The 15,425-nt window shown below is 39.2% G+C and overlaps 1 protein-coding gene across 2 annotated transcripts in view; it reads right to left on the minus strand.

Moving 5' to 3' along the window:
• Positions 1 to 15,425, minus strand: part of rab11fip5a (RAB11 family interacting protein 5a (class I)) — a 43,187-nt gene that overhangs the window by 2,940 nt on the left and 24,822 nt on the right. The window contains exons 2-5 of one of the 2 annotated variants that reach the window (XM_014018017.1): positions 14,510 to 15,021; positions 11,834 to 12,416; positions 5,171 to 7,648; positions 2,325 to 2,469 (exon numbers count right to left, since the gene is read on the minus strand). In XM_014018017.1, coding sequence (XP_013873471.1) covers positions 2,325 to 2,469; positions 5,171 to 7,648; positions 11,834 to 12,416; positions 14,510 to 15,021 — 3,718 coding nt within the window. The remainder of the gene's footprint in view (positions 1 to 2,324; positions 2,470 to 5,170; positions 7,649 to 11,833; positions 12,417 to 14,509; positions 15,022 to 15,425) is intronic. The other variant, XM_014018018.1, reaches the window with a different exon arrangement.

Consider the following 15,425-nt stretch of genomic DNA (forward strand, 5'->3'; position numbering starts at 1 on the left):
GTTTATAATTGAACTTGACACACCTATTCTGTTCTGGGTCAAACTGAGACGCTAATTAAAAACCAAGACAAATGATTCATGAAGATTTACATTGAAAATAAACTTTATTCTTTAAATGAGCAGCAACCTCTGACTTCTACAAACCTTCATCCACTGTGACATTGGGGCCTAAAGCAGTGGAAGTTGCTCAATCAACTTGTACCACATTGTCCCAATATMWGCCAGCATGTGTGTGTATGTGTTGAGGTGAAATATGTCTCACAGTTGCAAAAAAAACCAAATAGTACTGGATACTTTCGACCCTTTTTTACTCTTCTTTTTGACTGCCCGGTCAAAATGACCCGAACAGTATCTATGTAATAGACGCGCGGGGGGCTGCCAAAATGTACAATGAACCATTTTCATTTTATATGTAATTTATACCTATTAGGACAAATAGAAAAGGTTTCATGCAGAAAAAATACTTTCAACCGTTTATTAAAGTTTTTAAACTTTAAAACGGGTCAATTTGACCCGCAACATAACAGGAGGGTTAAGAAATGTATATAACTGCCCTCTTTAAATCAGCGCATAATGAGAAAAGATACAATTATAGCCACTTCTGTCAAACATCAATGCAACATAGCAAAATGTCAAGCTTAAGTGTTATAAATGACTGCTGCTATATCATCAAATATAAAACAGACCAAGTTACACCCATTTCTTGTATTTTCTAGAATCAGGTGGCTGTGACCACCATCTTGAATTGGGTTAATTCCAAATGTTCGTTGGTTGTAGATGTATGGTCAATGAATACTTTGGAACATGACAGGAAATAAACCCAACAAATGGGATAATGCTATCAGAGCATTATTGTCCACGTATGTGGCCCCTTCTTGGAGTTTAAAGATTTCATTGTTCCATAGTTTCCTTACAGAACACTTCGCTCTCAGACTGTAGGTTTACTTGTGGTTCCAAGAGTTTCTAAAAGTAGAATGGGAGGCATTCCAGTTTCCAGTTTCGTCCATGAAGCTGACATTACTTTTAAAGACTAGACTTAAGCTTGGGTTATACTTCAAATACAGCATGAGACAGCGGGTCGGTGATTGCGTAATTTTGGACATCTTTCTCCTGATCGGGTTTCATTCAATGATCAGTGTTTTGTTGGGTGAAAAGTCCGCGGAGGAAAAACTTTGCTTTTTTTGTTTTGTTTTGTTTTTTGTTTTTGTTAACGGTGGTGATGGAAAAAAGACGTGAAGATCAGCTACATGCTCACGTTCAATAGGAACCAAACCAGCTGCTCTTCTAGCGCTTTTAAGCTTTAGACGAAAAATCATTTTAAACAGAATCACATGCAGAAGGAAGAGCTGCTCTGGTCCAGCTCCTTCCTCAGTGCTGCGGCTGGACCGCTGTCTTGCTCCCCAATAACAAAACACACCCATGAAGTTCTGACCAATCACACGTTCCGAGCCGCAAGGTCCGTGCCGCAGAGTTCTGACTGGGGGCAATGTACACGACGGCTGTCACCAGGGGATAGCAGCAGGAGAGCAGACAGAAATTGCGCAATTTTTTGTCACTCAATGGGGAGGAACAAGACATGTGACTCGAAGTTTAAACCAGCCTAGTTGTTGAAGACATATTTCTGTAACCTTTAGTGTCAGACAAATAAAGCTTTCTATTCTATAAGACTTTCCCTTTTGATAAATCCTACAGTTAGGCTTAGGTTTCCTGAGTTATTTCTTAATTCACTCTACATGTTTGTTGTTTTAATTATTTCTATCAGTAAAGTGTGTTTTTCTTCTCATAGAAAATGCACCTGGACCAGTCATTCTGTGTTTGTCTTTGTCTTTTTCCTATCTTCAAACCCAGACAGTCGAGGCAGATGCCCATCCTGAGCTTGGTTCTGCTGGAGGTTTCTTCCTGTTAAAAAGGGATTTTTTTTTTTCCTTTTCACTGTTGCCAATGTGTGGCTCAGGATGGGAGACTGAGGAAGTGTAGATTCCACACAATCTACTCCCTTTAATTGATAGTATCTACTAACTGGCATTTTATAATGTATAGGAATGTTTTTGTACAGTGCCCTGAGACAACACTCGTTGTGACTTGGTGCTATATAAATGAGCTGAAAGTAATTTGATTGACAGATATTTTGTATCTATATTAAAAAACTACTATGGTGCATCATTTTAGTATTTTCCAGCAATAAATCTGTTCTAGAATCATTTGATCTCTTTCATTTGTTGTGTTACGACCCATGCATCCAGTATTGTGTCATAATATGAGGTATTCTTTCTTTATTTCTGCAACAACGGCATGAATGAAATTATCGAGTGGAGAAAGCATACCTTGCTCCTGTCTGTCTCCTGCTCAGTGTTCTGGCTGCTCCTCCCCGGGTGGATGGTGGACTTGAGCTTCTCCAGGCCGGTGGCCAGCACAGACCGCTTCTCCTCAGCCAGCATGGCAGTCGTCAGGGGCTTCACTAAGTGGGGGCTTGACAGAACCAGATACAGACATTATTTACTCACAGTAAAGATTAAGACATGACCCAACACCTGACTGCTCAGCTGCCTACTGGTGATTTCTCCAAAAAGCTGAAAAACAACATCTGGTGTTCATACTGGAGGTCTCGTTATTAGGCATATCTATTTATCAGCCCATTAAGTTTCACTACAATTTTCAAGTTTTCCTTCCTCTTTCAATATTTACCTAGTCTGAAAAAAAGATAAAAATAAGTTATCACCCAGTAACATTTTATATATAAGCCTAAATAATAAACAAACACTAATGAACTTGTATTTGTGCTGTAGTTGGTCAGAGCTGTGTTTTTATTTAAAGATTAAAAATAATGTAAATTTAAAAAACAGAATAAAATCATTTCAATGTTTATAGTCAAACTATTTTTTCTTTTAAGCAATGGTATTTGTGAAATCAAAAATCAACATCCAAACCATAATAAGATAAATGTTATGAGTTTTATTGTGACCCAGAGGGATTACAAATACTATAGTACTTATTATAAGAACATCATTACATCATTTTAATACCAGTGTATTCTCCTGTTGTTTTGGTTGACTGACATTTAGTCCTGAAGAGAAGCTTAAAAATAGGATTTTTGTTTATTATTTGTTGTACAAATCTAGTTTCTTTATAGTTTGAAAGGTAACTCAGCATTAATGCAATATTTTTGCTTATTTATAAGTGTTTTAACTTTTAATTTGTGGAATTTTAATCATTCATGTATGAAAAGATTTGTCTTAACATGGAATCATCTGCTTTAACTTTCTGAATTATTTAACTTCATGTTCAAACATTTATTCCCATAGAAATGCATTAAGTTCTCTTTAATTCCATCAAAAAAATGTTGCTCTAAACTCTACTCGTGCATTCTTAATATATTTGGGTTTTCCTATGCTCCTTTTAGCCAGTAGCTAATGTCTTGCTAATTTTAAATTTGTTCTTCCCATAGTTTTTACCTTCTGTTTTGCCATTTTAAGCTTTAACCTATGGTTTTACAAATTTTAGGCTTTAGCTCCTGCTCCTTTTAGCTTTCAACTACAGTTCTGGTTAATTTAGCTTTAATTTATAGTTTGGCTATGTTTAGCTTTCAGACACTGTTAAGCAAATTAAATTTTTACCTAAGGTACTGCTAATTTTAGCATATACATACAGGTATTATGAGCTTTTAGCTGTTGTTTTGCTAATTTTGCTTGTATCTACAACATTGCTAATTTTAGCTTTTAGCAATGATTTGATTATTTTTAGCTTTTAGCCACTGTTTAGCCAATTTTAAGTTTTACCTAAAATTTTTGCTGATTTTTACTTTTAGCTATGGTTTTATAAATGTTAGCATTTAGCTACAGGTCTGTTATTTTCAACCTTTAGCTACAGTTTTGCTTTTTTTTGTAGCTAATACATAGCTTTTAGCAATTATTTGATATTTTAGCTTTCAGCTACTGTTTTAGTCATTAGCTTTAAAACATACAATTTAGCAAATTTTAGCTAACAGTTACAGGTTTGCTCATTTTAGTTCTGCTCTGCTTGTTTTAATTTCAACCATTCAGTTTCAGCTTCAACAAATTCAGGACTCAGCATTATTTTTTACAGACAAAAAATATTTTGTTTTGTTTCACTTCTTCCATTATAAATCAAATAAAAAAATGCAATTTTTATTTGTGACACAGGTCACAAGTTCAAAATTTAAACTGAGCTTTTATGGTAGGAAATCACACAGAATCCTAGTTTTCTTTGGAACAAAAGTGTCCACTGAAAACAATGGTTATGTTTAGAAWTTATAGTTTCCTTTTTGGGGACTGACTAACAACCTAAACATAATATCTGAACCCAAAGAATCTTCGGAGACAATAACTGTCAAACAGCACAGGAAGACAATTTCCTGTGTCAGTGACCTACATTTACACGAGACGCTGCCTTGACTTGCATTTACAGACACTGACTTTGATTTCAGGTCATTTAAGGCTCRTTTTCAACACAATAAACTGTTTTCTACACTTCCAATATGACACCAGATATGAAAACTCCCATTAAACCCAAAACAAATGTTAGTTCAGTAACTGAGATGGAAGGAGAATAAACAAGAGTAACATTCTTTGAAAAAGTGGTGAGAATTAAACCTGACTTGAAGGGACTTAATTGCATGCATAGGTGCAATCAAACATGTTGAATTGTGTTAAATGTGTTATTACCACAAGGTGAAAGGAAATAACAAAACAACACCTTTTATTGCCTCAGAAAACCCTCATAAAAAAGCCAGATTTCAGAATAAAATGTCACGATGAGTGTGTGTGACGTTAGGTGTCCCCGTGGGGATGGGGCTGGGGGCTGGGGGGTGGTGGTTCTGTGTGTAAATATGTGTGTGTGTTGAGAGGTAGATGTCATTTGTTGTTGGAATCAGGGCAAAATAATAACTGCTAATTGGGCTGAGGCTTTAGTTTCCCCTCCTGTTACCATAACCAGTAAACACACACAAGAAACCTGCAGAAGAGTCCTGTTAACACAAGTATGTGTGTGTGTGTGTGTGCATGTTTGTTTTAACAAAGTGATAAATCATCGAAGGTCACACCACAAAGAAGAACACCCCTGAGAGCTGGCACAGAAGAGAAGCAGGCGGAAGAGGAGCAACAGGAGGAAACGCGTCACCTTTTCACCAAGCACCGAACATGTGCGACCTCACCTGCTCTGCTGGTCGGCTGCTTCCTTTTGCTGCTCTGTGTCGTCCAGTGCTGGTTTTGGTGAGGTACCGTGCGCTGGGCTGAGAGGCATTGTCGTTGAAATATTTGCAAGAGGAGAGAGGGCTACAGGGAGGCTACTGCTTTCAGGAGTTAGAGGAGGATCAAAGGAGGTAGGAAAGGGAAAGACGGGGTCAAACTGAGTCGAGAAAGACCCCTGCGCCACATTGGGATCGCTCCCGAAAGATGGCACGAGGGTGTTGTCTAACGCAGGTGTGAGAGCACCCACAGAATGGGATCGTTGAAGTTTAGCGTCTTGTCCCAAGTCACAATTTGAAAACATCTCAACTAAGGTGCCATGCTGATTCTCTACCTTTCCATTGTTGAGGTCTTTTGATTTAAAGCTCGTATCCCAGCCTAGCAGTGGTGCGGGTGGGATTTGTAATCCATCTCCAAATGGGAGGCTTGTCTTGAGATGTTCAGTCTTGTCCTGAGCCCAATAGGGGGATTCTGTGAAACTGTAGGTCTGGCTGATATCATCCTGGAATGACTTTGATTCATTCCTACCATCTTCTAGCGCTGAAAAACCAGTAGTTGTCTGAATGTCACTAAAGTCCCCACAGATTGTTGAGTTTCCAGAGTCCGGAGTGTCATTCTGATCCGAGATGTCAAAATCTTCAAAGCGTGGGTGAGAATCACTGGTTTGGTAATTCTGCAGGTGGGCACTGACAAAAGGGCTTTGAAGAAAGGTGCTGCTACTTTGATCAGCTGTCTGTGCTTGTAAGAAATTACTACCAAAGTCTTGACTAGGACTGTTCTCAGTGTGGCTGATGTCGTGAGAATCACTGAAATAGCTAAACGGTACATCCTGCTCTCCCAAAACAGTATTCTCAAAAGTTGCATTTAACATATCAAGCTTGGCACAAGGAGATGAAGTTATGATGTCTAATGATGGTAGTGTGGAAAGTAAGTCCCCAAACGGAGACTCAGGAATCATTGGATCTTCAGTATTTTTTACAAAGCAATCAAAATCCTTAAAAAAATCCACTGTAGGAGCTGTACTTTCTTCTCTGATTTCACTGGTTGACTGTGACGAAACAAAGGATTTTAGCTGAGGTTCTAAGGGTTTCATCAACAGATCAGGGAACAAATTGAAAGTGTTTGGTATCTGAGTGTCTTCACTTTTGCTTTCACTGTCCTGGTTAGCAGCTACAGGTCTAAGAGTTGGTATTTCAGGTGTCAAAGACACCTCTGAACTGCTCAGGTCGAGTTTTTCCCAGTGATCTTCATTCTTCGTTATTGTTTGTTTGGAAACAGAAATCAATAGATCATCTGACCTGTCAGCAATACTCTCTTCAGGCTCTGAGGGTTTTACATTTTTTTCCACAGCTGACTTCTCAAATTGGAGTGTGTTGCTTTCAGCTTCAGAGGACGATGCTGAAAATTTGTCTGACTGACAGGAAAAATAGGAGAAGCCATCATCTTCTGTTGAACTGCCAATGCCAGACGTACTCGGGTCTGGGGAGCTGCTGCTTAGCGGTGTGGCAAAAATGTTGAAGGCAGCTGGATTAATGTTAGTGTCTAAACTACTAGTAGTGTTGCTGTCCTGTTCGGTTTCGGTGCGAGGACTCAGCTTTGCAGAGTTAGTGGGAGTTTCAAAAGTTAATTCATCGCTCTCAAAGCTTCTGTGCTCTGGGATTGTTTCAAGAAAATGTTGGAAAGTGTCATGGTGATAAGTGTTACTGTACTTCACCTGGCTGGGAATCGTAGACATCTCAAATAAAAACGTGTCCTCAGGCTGATGATACAGAGAGTCATTATTATTTGTGTTTTCATCAGCATTTATGATGGTCCATTGCTCGTTTTTATTATTGTAGTGTTCCAGTGGCTGGTCACTGACTGCATTTTGCAGTGCTCTGCTTCCTGTGGTGAGGTCATCAGTGGACTGCAGCCTGCAAGCTGCAAATGCATCAAAAGAGTTATCCCATTCAGAATCTGGTTCAGACAGAAAAGGGTTTGATGGCTTCTGCGGTAGAGATTCCTTCCCTTCCATGGGAAACGCAGGAAGAGGTATTTTCTCAACTCTGGATGTCACTTCGCTGTGTGGATCAGTGTCCGTGTTGCTGTCCTCTACAGATGGATTATCATGGGTCAGAACAGGGTTAGGGTTACTTGGCTGTGGAAAAAGTTGGGTAATGGGGGGTCTGGAGCTGGAAAGATGAGGCAAAGGAGGTGGTGAAGCTTTTAGCAGCTGAGTGGTTAGTAAATCTTCACAGAAAGGGTTGTGCTGCTGGAGCGAGTAGAATGGGTTGCAGAGGGATAAAGGAAAGGGTGCGGTGGGCAAATGGCAGAAGGGGTTAGTGTGGTGCAGTGTAGAAAYCAAAGAGGCAGAATCTGCAAGGGGACCTAGGGGGTGGTGGCTAGGTGGAAAAGGTGGTAGGTTGGGGTCACTGCTGGGCTCTAATTTAGWGAAGACCACCAGGCTGTGAAAGGAAGGGCAAACAGTCCTCTCAGTTAGTTTCATTTGATCATACAGCTAAAGCCAAGACTGCAGAAGGTGTTTGCCTGATACCKCATATCAAACCAAATTATTCCTTTAAAGGCTTGTGTAGAACCTACTTTAAAACAGGGGCTTCCCAACACAAGGAAAACCATAAAAACCATACATCACTATGATATTTGATTAAAAAAACATACAACACAGGAGCAGCTGTTTAGTGAAAATTGCTTAAGTATGAGTCACTCATCTCGTCCATTTAGGACCTATCTAGACTTAATTCCACTCAAAAAGCTCCTATAATGTTTGTTCTAATGCAATTTACTTTTATTTATCTTGGCCCCATTATTTTGAACTCCTGTTTGAGCACTTTTATTAAGGCTGATGGCTAGTCATTTTTAAAATCAGGCTTTTAAAAAGCAATTTAAGAATCAAGAAACTTTTTTGGCTATTTGTGCATGTAAACCTAGTTTGAGAACGAAGGGATTTTTATGAAAAGCACTTGAGTCAATCAACGCAAGAATAAATATTCAGCAATAATACTATGCACAGCTGCTATTTCACATACAAATACTTATTTAGTTTTTTTTTTACCACAAGTGTCACCATGGCAAGGAAAAATCTGTTGTAATATGGTTTTGTGCATGATATTGCTGTTGTACACTCTGCTTTTACTCTGATTGTATGTTATGTGTTTGAGTCTTAAACTCATTCTCAATAAAATGCTACATTAGGTAATATTRAAGGGATCTCTGACTACTTGAACATGTAGACCTTAATGCATTGTTATTCCTCCATTCTACTAAATGTTGTTTTAGAAATGTGAAAACATTTAATTGCTTAAAAACTGTATATGTTTATTACATTTTTCACTTAAGTATTTCTCCATTTTGGGGATGATGATGATGGGTTACAGTTGAGACTAAAACACAAAGAGCCAAGGCTAAAAAGCTATAATATGTGACAAATKAATATTTTCTATTGCTTCTATGTTCTGCACAAAAGATGAGTTGAAACAAACATGATGTTTAGTTGTTTCTGGAGCTAACACTAATACTAATATACTGTGTGCAACTTTAGCTCTAAGCTATTATTATTAGCCTTAGCTCCTGAGCTAATATTAYWAGCTTGGGAGCTGATGCCACAGATATATTACAAATAAATATGTGGCATTAGCTCATGAGGYAACATTAGCCCGGGAGCTAACATCATAGCGTCAAATTAGCTCAGGGGCTAACGCAAAAGCTAATAGGCTAAGYTGTGGTTCCTTCCACGCAGCGGCTCTGTTGACCTCCAACATCATTTTCATTTGCAGGCTCAGTCATTCTCCACTCTGTGAACGTCAAAGTCCAAAATTAACAATCAAGCTGAATGGGGCTTGCACCAGAGAACTTAGTAAGCATCATTTACCCAGTATGATTGCAGTGTACATAACGACATCCATGTGACAATATATTTTTACATTTATAAAAATTTAACAGCCTACATTATTTTTACAGTCTCGTTTTTTTAGGTGAAGTAAATATTTAGCTAATAATGTTTAATGTTACAACTAGTCAGAGTGCCCTTTAAGACTAAACCTCTTTAAAAAGTGCTATGTATTTTCATCATTGTATACAATGACAATTTTGTTTGCTACGTTGGACCCATCACACGTGAGATTCATTCAAGCGGGCAGCTATTTAAGCACCTAGGAGCAGTTGGAGATTCGGTGTCTTGCTCAAGGACACTACAAAGTATGAGCACGGCGAGGGAACTGAAACTGTGACTTTCTGGTCCCAAACCKCCTGCTTTCAGACCTGTTTTAGTCTCAACCAGTTACTTAAGATAAAAATGTGTTTTATAGGTTCTAAATGCTCCACAACGTTCTCCTGTCAATCTGTCACTTGGTAAACAGTGAGCATGAAGTGATGTTTTTTTGTTTTACTTCCCCTAACTGTGACCTCCCTGTACTTAACTCACTTATCATTTTACTTGCTCTGACATATTTCTTATTTCCACTGATCCATAATGGATTGTTTATAATAATTTTAAAAAATGTAGGAGGATGTGGTGATTATATATGTGCCCTTATTAGTGCAGGCTGCAAATCTGTCCAGTCAGAGCGCTAACAGAAGGGCACTGTGTGTACTATGGTCCAAAATAGCTGACCTCGCCACAATCAGCACAAGYCTTATCAGTTCAATATTTTATTTACATTTTAGGTTAGGCGAATTGACTGAGAAATGGAAGTAAAAGCGCCTGAATTAAAGATTAATCATGTGCATAAAAATCTAACAGTGCAGGAGAATTTCACCACAAAGGAACAATACAGGAGARTGTACGGTACAACCGGTGACACCCCATTTAATGAATTACCCACTTTAGCTTGTGCTTGTGTTACAGGTGAAAAATAAATAGAAACTGGGTTACCTTCCCTTCTTTCTGCCTGCCCACACGCACATCGCATATGTTGGCATAAAACCTTCGCACTCAACGACCTCAGGGGGAGCAAATATTTCTCAACGTCACACTACGGCCTTTCCAGAAAACTGATACCRTCGCCCAACAATACTACCGATATTCTGAGGCTAATTTGACCAGAGCTGCTCCACGTTTTATCTGCACTGCAGACACCTGCTGTAACCAGAGACTAAGACCAGGAGAGGTGTGCTCAGAGCTGGAGGCACTCCTGAGCCACGTCGGTGCACAGCGAATAAACAAGTCCACCAAAACCCTGCTGTAGCCATTTTTACTACAAGTTTTACTGGGACATACGAATACATAAATAACATTATTATGTCTTACTGAATACATAATCTCCATATTGAAAAAAAACGACGATTGAACTGATTGGAAATTAAATCAGTATCACTTTAACCTGTTCTGTTGAGTAAATAAAGCTATTAGCTCAGTGTAAATATGGCTATTATTAGCTATCAAAAAGGTCTAAAGTGTTGCTATAAACTTGTTTATTGTGTACACACAGACACGAGGATGGTAACGCAGCTAATGTGACCTGCTGCGTGTTTAARGGAATATTCCAGCCATTTTGAAGTTAGGTACTGTGAAATTTTTTTAACTACTTGCAGTAGCTTTTTAACCAACCTTAGTTTAGAGAAACTGAATTTAAGTCCAACAGCACTGATGAACTACTGACCAGTCTGAACACAGCAAAAACCTAATTGGGACGTTGCCTTCTTAAAACATCTTCAATCTAAAAGAAATAAAAAAATGATAGAAATTCATGAAAATACTATTTTATACACTTTTACACCATATTTGCATATTATTCTGTGTTTGTTTGCAAATGCAAATAGCAGCAACTAGCTGTAGCACTTCCCGGGTAGCCTGGGGCACTTTTAGYAAGACCTAGAACTATTTCTGGCATAACAAACATGTAATGCCAAACTCATAATGACGTAACGCGAGTTCAAAACAAGCAGGTGATAACAAATCTGTGTATTTGTAGAGGTGGTGACTCTGCTACGTGATCCTCAATAAATCTCAAAACACCACAGAGTGACGAGGAGTTGTTCACCAGAAAAAGGTGTTTAAGTGTGCCATAATGACGTGCCTCAGGGTTGGCTGTGGAAAAAACAAACCGGTTCTTTAACCTTATTGTTTAAAAAAAAAACAATTAGGAGAAAGTTAAAGAACCAGTTGTAGCACTTTAGACACATCAGCAAAAAAACACAACTTTATAATTCTCCAAACTGAGGCCGTTCAAAGAGCTRTCTACATTTGGATAGATATTTATTCATTTTTCTACAAAGCCACCACTTCAAAAAAGGCCAAAAAACATCCMTCTAGTTTTTCAAAATAAATATACAACCTAAAGTAATACCTTACGTCTTAATTTCTCTAAGCAAGTAGTTTAATTCAAATACAGTTTCCAGTTAAACATAAATATTTGTGTAAATCTGTCTCAGTTGCTTGTCCATTAAAAGYATTTTTGTCATGTTGTTCCCACAATAAAATCCCCAGCGATTAAAATATCTCAGTTTATATAATTATGATGGAGGAAATTATTTTCAGCGGAGCAGCTGGTCTCATGACCGTGTTGCCAGCTCCATGTCATTTGTATTACACCTGAAAGGAAAACTCGTCACCAGTTTAAAGCTGTAAGAAGGAGTCAAAGGTGTGTTTTATTCTCTGATCAAATCAGATCTAACGACAGAGAGCATCTCACCTGRGTTTGCTGTGCGGGTCTTTTGATCCAAACCAACCCTTGTGTTTCTCCTGAGAGACAGCAGAGACCTGTTCAGACTCGTCCTTCCACCGACTCTGACCCTTCCCTCCAGATTCACCCCGCCCATGTGAGAACAAGTTCTTCCTCTGCTTTTTCCCCAGGCTCTCCGGCTCCGCCTTCGAAGCAGAAGACGCCGAGGCAGCTTTTAGTTCCAGCCGCTCATCTTCCTCGCCCAGCACGGGGCCACTTTTCTCCATGGCTGCCGCTATGGCGGCTTTCTCCTCCTCGCCGGGCCTGTCCACAGACCAGCGCCGCCCGTCTCCCACGAGGCCCTTGGGGAGGTCGCGGGTGGAGGTGCCGAGGTTGTGTAAAGAGACGGAGAGGGGCAAAGACTTCTGCAACGGTCCCAGGCCTAAAGAACCTGCCGGTTTTCCCGAGCCTCGGTCCGGAGGCTGGACGTCGTAAGCATGGCTTCCGTTAACGCAAACAGCGGACTGAGGCACTGTGATGGTGATTTCACCGGCCTCCGAATCAAAGTCACATTTGAGAGAGGACGACTTGGGCGACGTGTTGGTCGTGTGCTCTGCAACAGATACACAACAAATACACAATCAAACAATAAGCTGGGTGAGGGTTGGAGTAAGGTCCAAACTCTTCCAATTCTAGGGTTTTACATATTAAAGTGCCTGTGACATCAATTTTTTTTGTGATAAAAGTGATTGCACTTTTGGAAAGATAACATGGATAACATATAGCAAAAGAAATTTCACACTACTGAGATGAACAGTTGTTGAGATATTTGCATGTGAAGTAACAGGAAGTGATGTTAAAGGGGAATGTCTGCATGTAAACAGAGCATTGTCCACCTAACCAAGTTTTAAAATCTTATATCAGCCAAAAAGTMTTTTTGATCTTGTTTTGAGACTGATTTACTAAACAAGAACTGATTGTGTAAGAATAATAATCTTGTTTTCAGAATGTGTAAGATTATTTGTCTTGTTAGCCTGAAAATTTGACTCAAATTTAGTCAAAAATGTCTGCCAATGGAGTAAGAAAATTTTACTTGGTAAGATTCTTAAAATACTTGATTTGACTCAATTTTTTTCTTATTTCTTTTTTTTCTTATTACCTTTGATGTCACTTCCTGTTTCACTTTAGCCGAACCAAATTCAAAGGAAAATATGCCAGTTATGTGACAAAATGGGTTTAATTGTGTGTTTTATGCCAATTTTCTTAACTATGAAGATATTTTCTTTGACTTTTTGTATTTGAAGGATAGGCATATCACAGGCACTTTAAGACATGAGTATTATAAAAAAGTTATGGTCTTTACCAGACTCTAGAATTATTCAAACCTAACCTCTAGTGTATAAAAACACACAACAGGTTACACCATGTAAATAATAGCAAAACTAAAATAGAAAACAAACCCAAATCATCAACTCTTCACCAGCGTGTTTGAGCTGATAAGCTAATAATAAAAACCGTGTTTGGTTTTTGCCAAATATAACCGCTGTGCATTATGGGAAAACATTTCTATTTCTGTCTCATTTGTTTAAAGGACATTGTTCCAAATGTCGTTTAGTTTAATCAGATTCACAAACCTACATTGTGCGGCCATGTTTTGTTTTTTTTATTTGAAAAGAGATTTCTTAAGGACACTTTTCCAAAAACATTGTACTTGTTCAGTTTTTTTTCTAGCTGTCTTGTTATGACCTGTAACCTTCACCCTGCTCACTGTGGCTTGTAGAGTTTAAGTTGGAGCTCTTGGATTAATTAATTTATTTTAATATTTTTGTGCAATTCTGAGTGTTACACAGTCTGACGTTAGGGTGATTTTGTCAACTTGTCCACTCGACTGGCAGCTGTGGTGTTTTCTACTTGTGAATAATATTGTTTACGGCAGAGTGATGAACTACAAATTTGCTAGAGGCAGCAACAATCACTTCTCTTAGGTCATTGTTGATGTCTTTCCTCCTCGGCATTAATTAACACACACCTGTCGGCTCCAGAGCAGCAAACTAAACTCCTGCTTCTCTAGAGGAGCTCACGCTGATGATGATCAGTGAATCAGTATATTTGATCAGAAGCTCCTGAACTTTCTGGATCACGAGGAAACAGCAAGGCAGGACTTACTTTTTCAGACAGCCTTTTTATTTTAGCTTTATTTGTCATTCTTAAATCTGTTGTGTTTGTACACTTCAGGTTAGATTTGTATAACTTTAAAACCGGGTAAGGATTTTTATAATGTCCTGATAGATAAAAGCCTACATTTAAAAGAGAGTCGACTTTTGTTTTTGACTGTATCTCATTTTTTAACTCACTTGTACCTTTATGTACTCATTGGCTTCCCACTGTGTTTAGCAAATGACCGAATGAAGGATATGTGTTATAATTGTTGTAAAACAGTGTTTGTTCTGTCATTATAAGTTAGGTTAATTCACTTTAACCATTAACAGTCCAGATAACAAATCTCTGCTTTTGGATTTTGTTGGCCTAAAGCTAAAAGTTTGGGAACCGCTGTTCTGGAAMAAAACTCTAGGATTGTTCCACAAATATAAAAACACAAAACTGTGTGTGTCTGCATTATAACAAATGTTTTTCTAACTACAATACACCACAGTCCATAAAACAAAAATGATCTTCAGTTTAATACAAGCTTGGAGTCGTTCTCACCTGGACTGTTGTCTGCGGTGAAGTTGCTGCTGTTACTGGGGGAGTTGGAGAGGTCCGACACCACCACACTGATCCCGGCGGTGGGGCTGAGGCTCCCACCTCGAGATGATGATTCGCTGCTCTCCGAGCCCAGAGACGTGCTGGAGCGAGTGTCCGACGATTTCCGCAACTTGCCCCTCAAAAAGAACGTCCTCATCTTACTCCGCCGGACTTCGCCCCCCTCATCGTCCTCGTAATCTTCCTCTCCTCCTCCGTCGCTTGGCAGTCGTTGGCGCATGCGGTACAGGGAGCCATATCCGCTCGGGAGGACGGCCGAGGAGGAGTCGTCTTCACTGGATCTCCTCTTCCCCCTCATGCGCTCTTTTAGCTTGCTGAAGGTGGAGGCTCCCTTGTCCTTCATGACTAGGTCATACATGCTGGCTGTCAGGTTGTTACGGGTGAACTGGATGGTGACTTGGATGTCTCCTCTCTCTTTCTCCTTTTTCCCCGTCTTAGAGTTAAGTCTGTACCACCTGCAAAAAAAGATGGATCCATTAGATTAAGAACAGACACATCAATTCTTCGTAGAAAAAAGTTTTTTTACATTGATAGGCTTGTGCAAAATCGTATCGTGTGAGGTTAAATGTCATAAAAATGTAATATTTCCCGTTTTGCAATGGCCTATATGCCACGGTCATTAAAGATGTATTTACGGTAAAATTCTTGCCACGCACATCCCCTATGTTTTTAGCGTTAGCTCCTAGTACTAGTCCGTGAAAAAGTCACAAAAGTTAAAGTATCTGTGAGCTACTGGTATAAAACTGAGTTCTGTTGTGTGCCGTTGTGTCCACTAAGCAGCAGGTACGATAGAGTAGTTAGTTTTTATCCTTTTTCCTCTTGATGAGGAGGTGACAACAGAGGATCATAGCATTACAGG

This window comes from Austrofundulus limnaeus, unplaced genomic scaffold, assembly GCF_001266775.1.
Source record: "Austrofundulus limnaeus strain Quisiro unplaced genomic scaffold, Austrofundulus_limnaeus-1.0 Scaffold181, whole genome shotgun sequence".
NCBI classification, from domain to species: domain Eukaryota; kingdom Metazoa; phylum Chordata; class Actinopteri; order Cyprinodontiformes; family Rivulidae; genus Austrofundulus; species Austrofundulus limnaeus.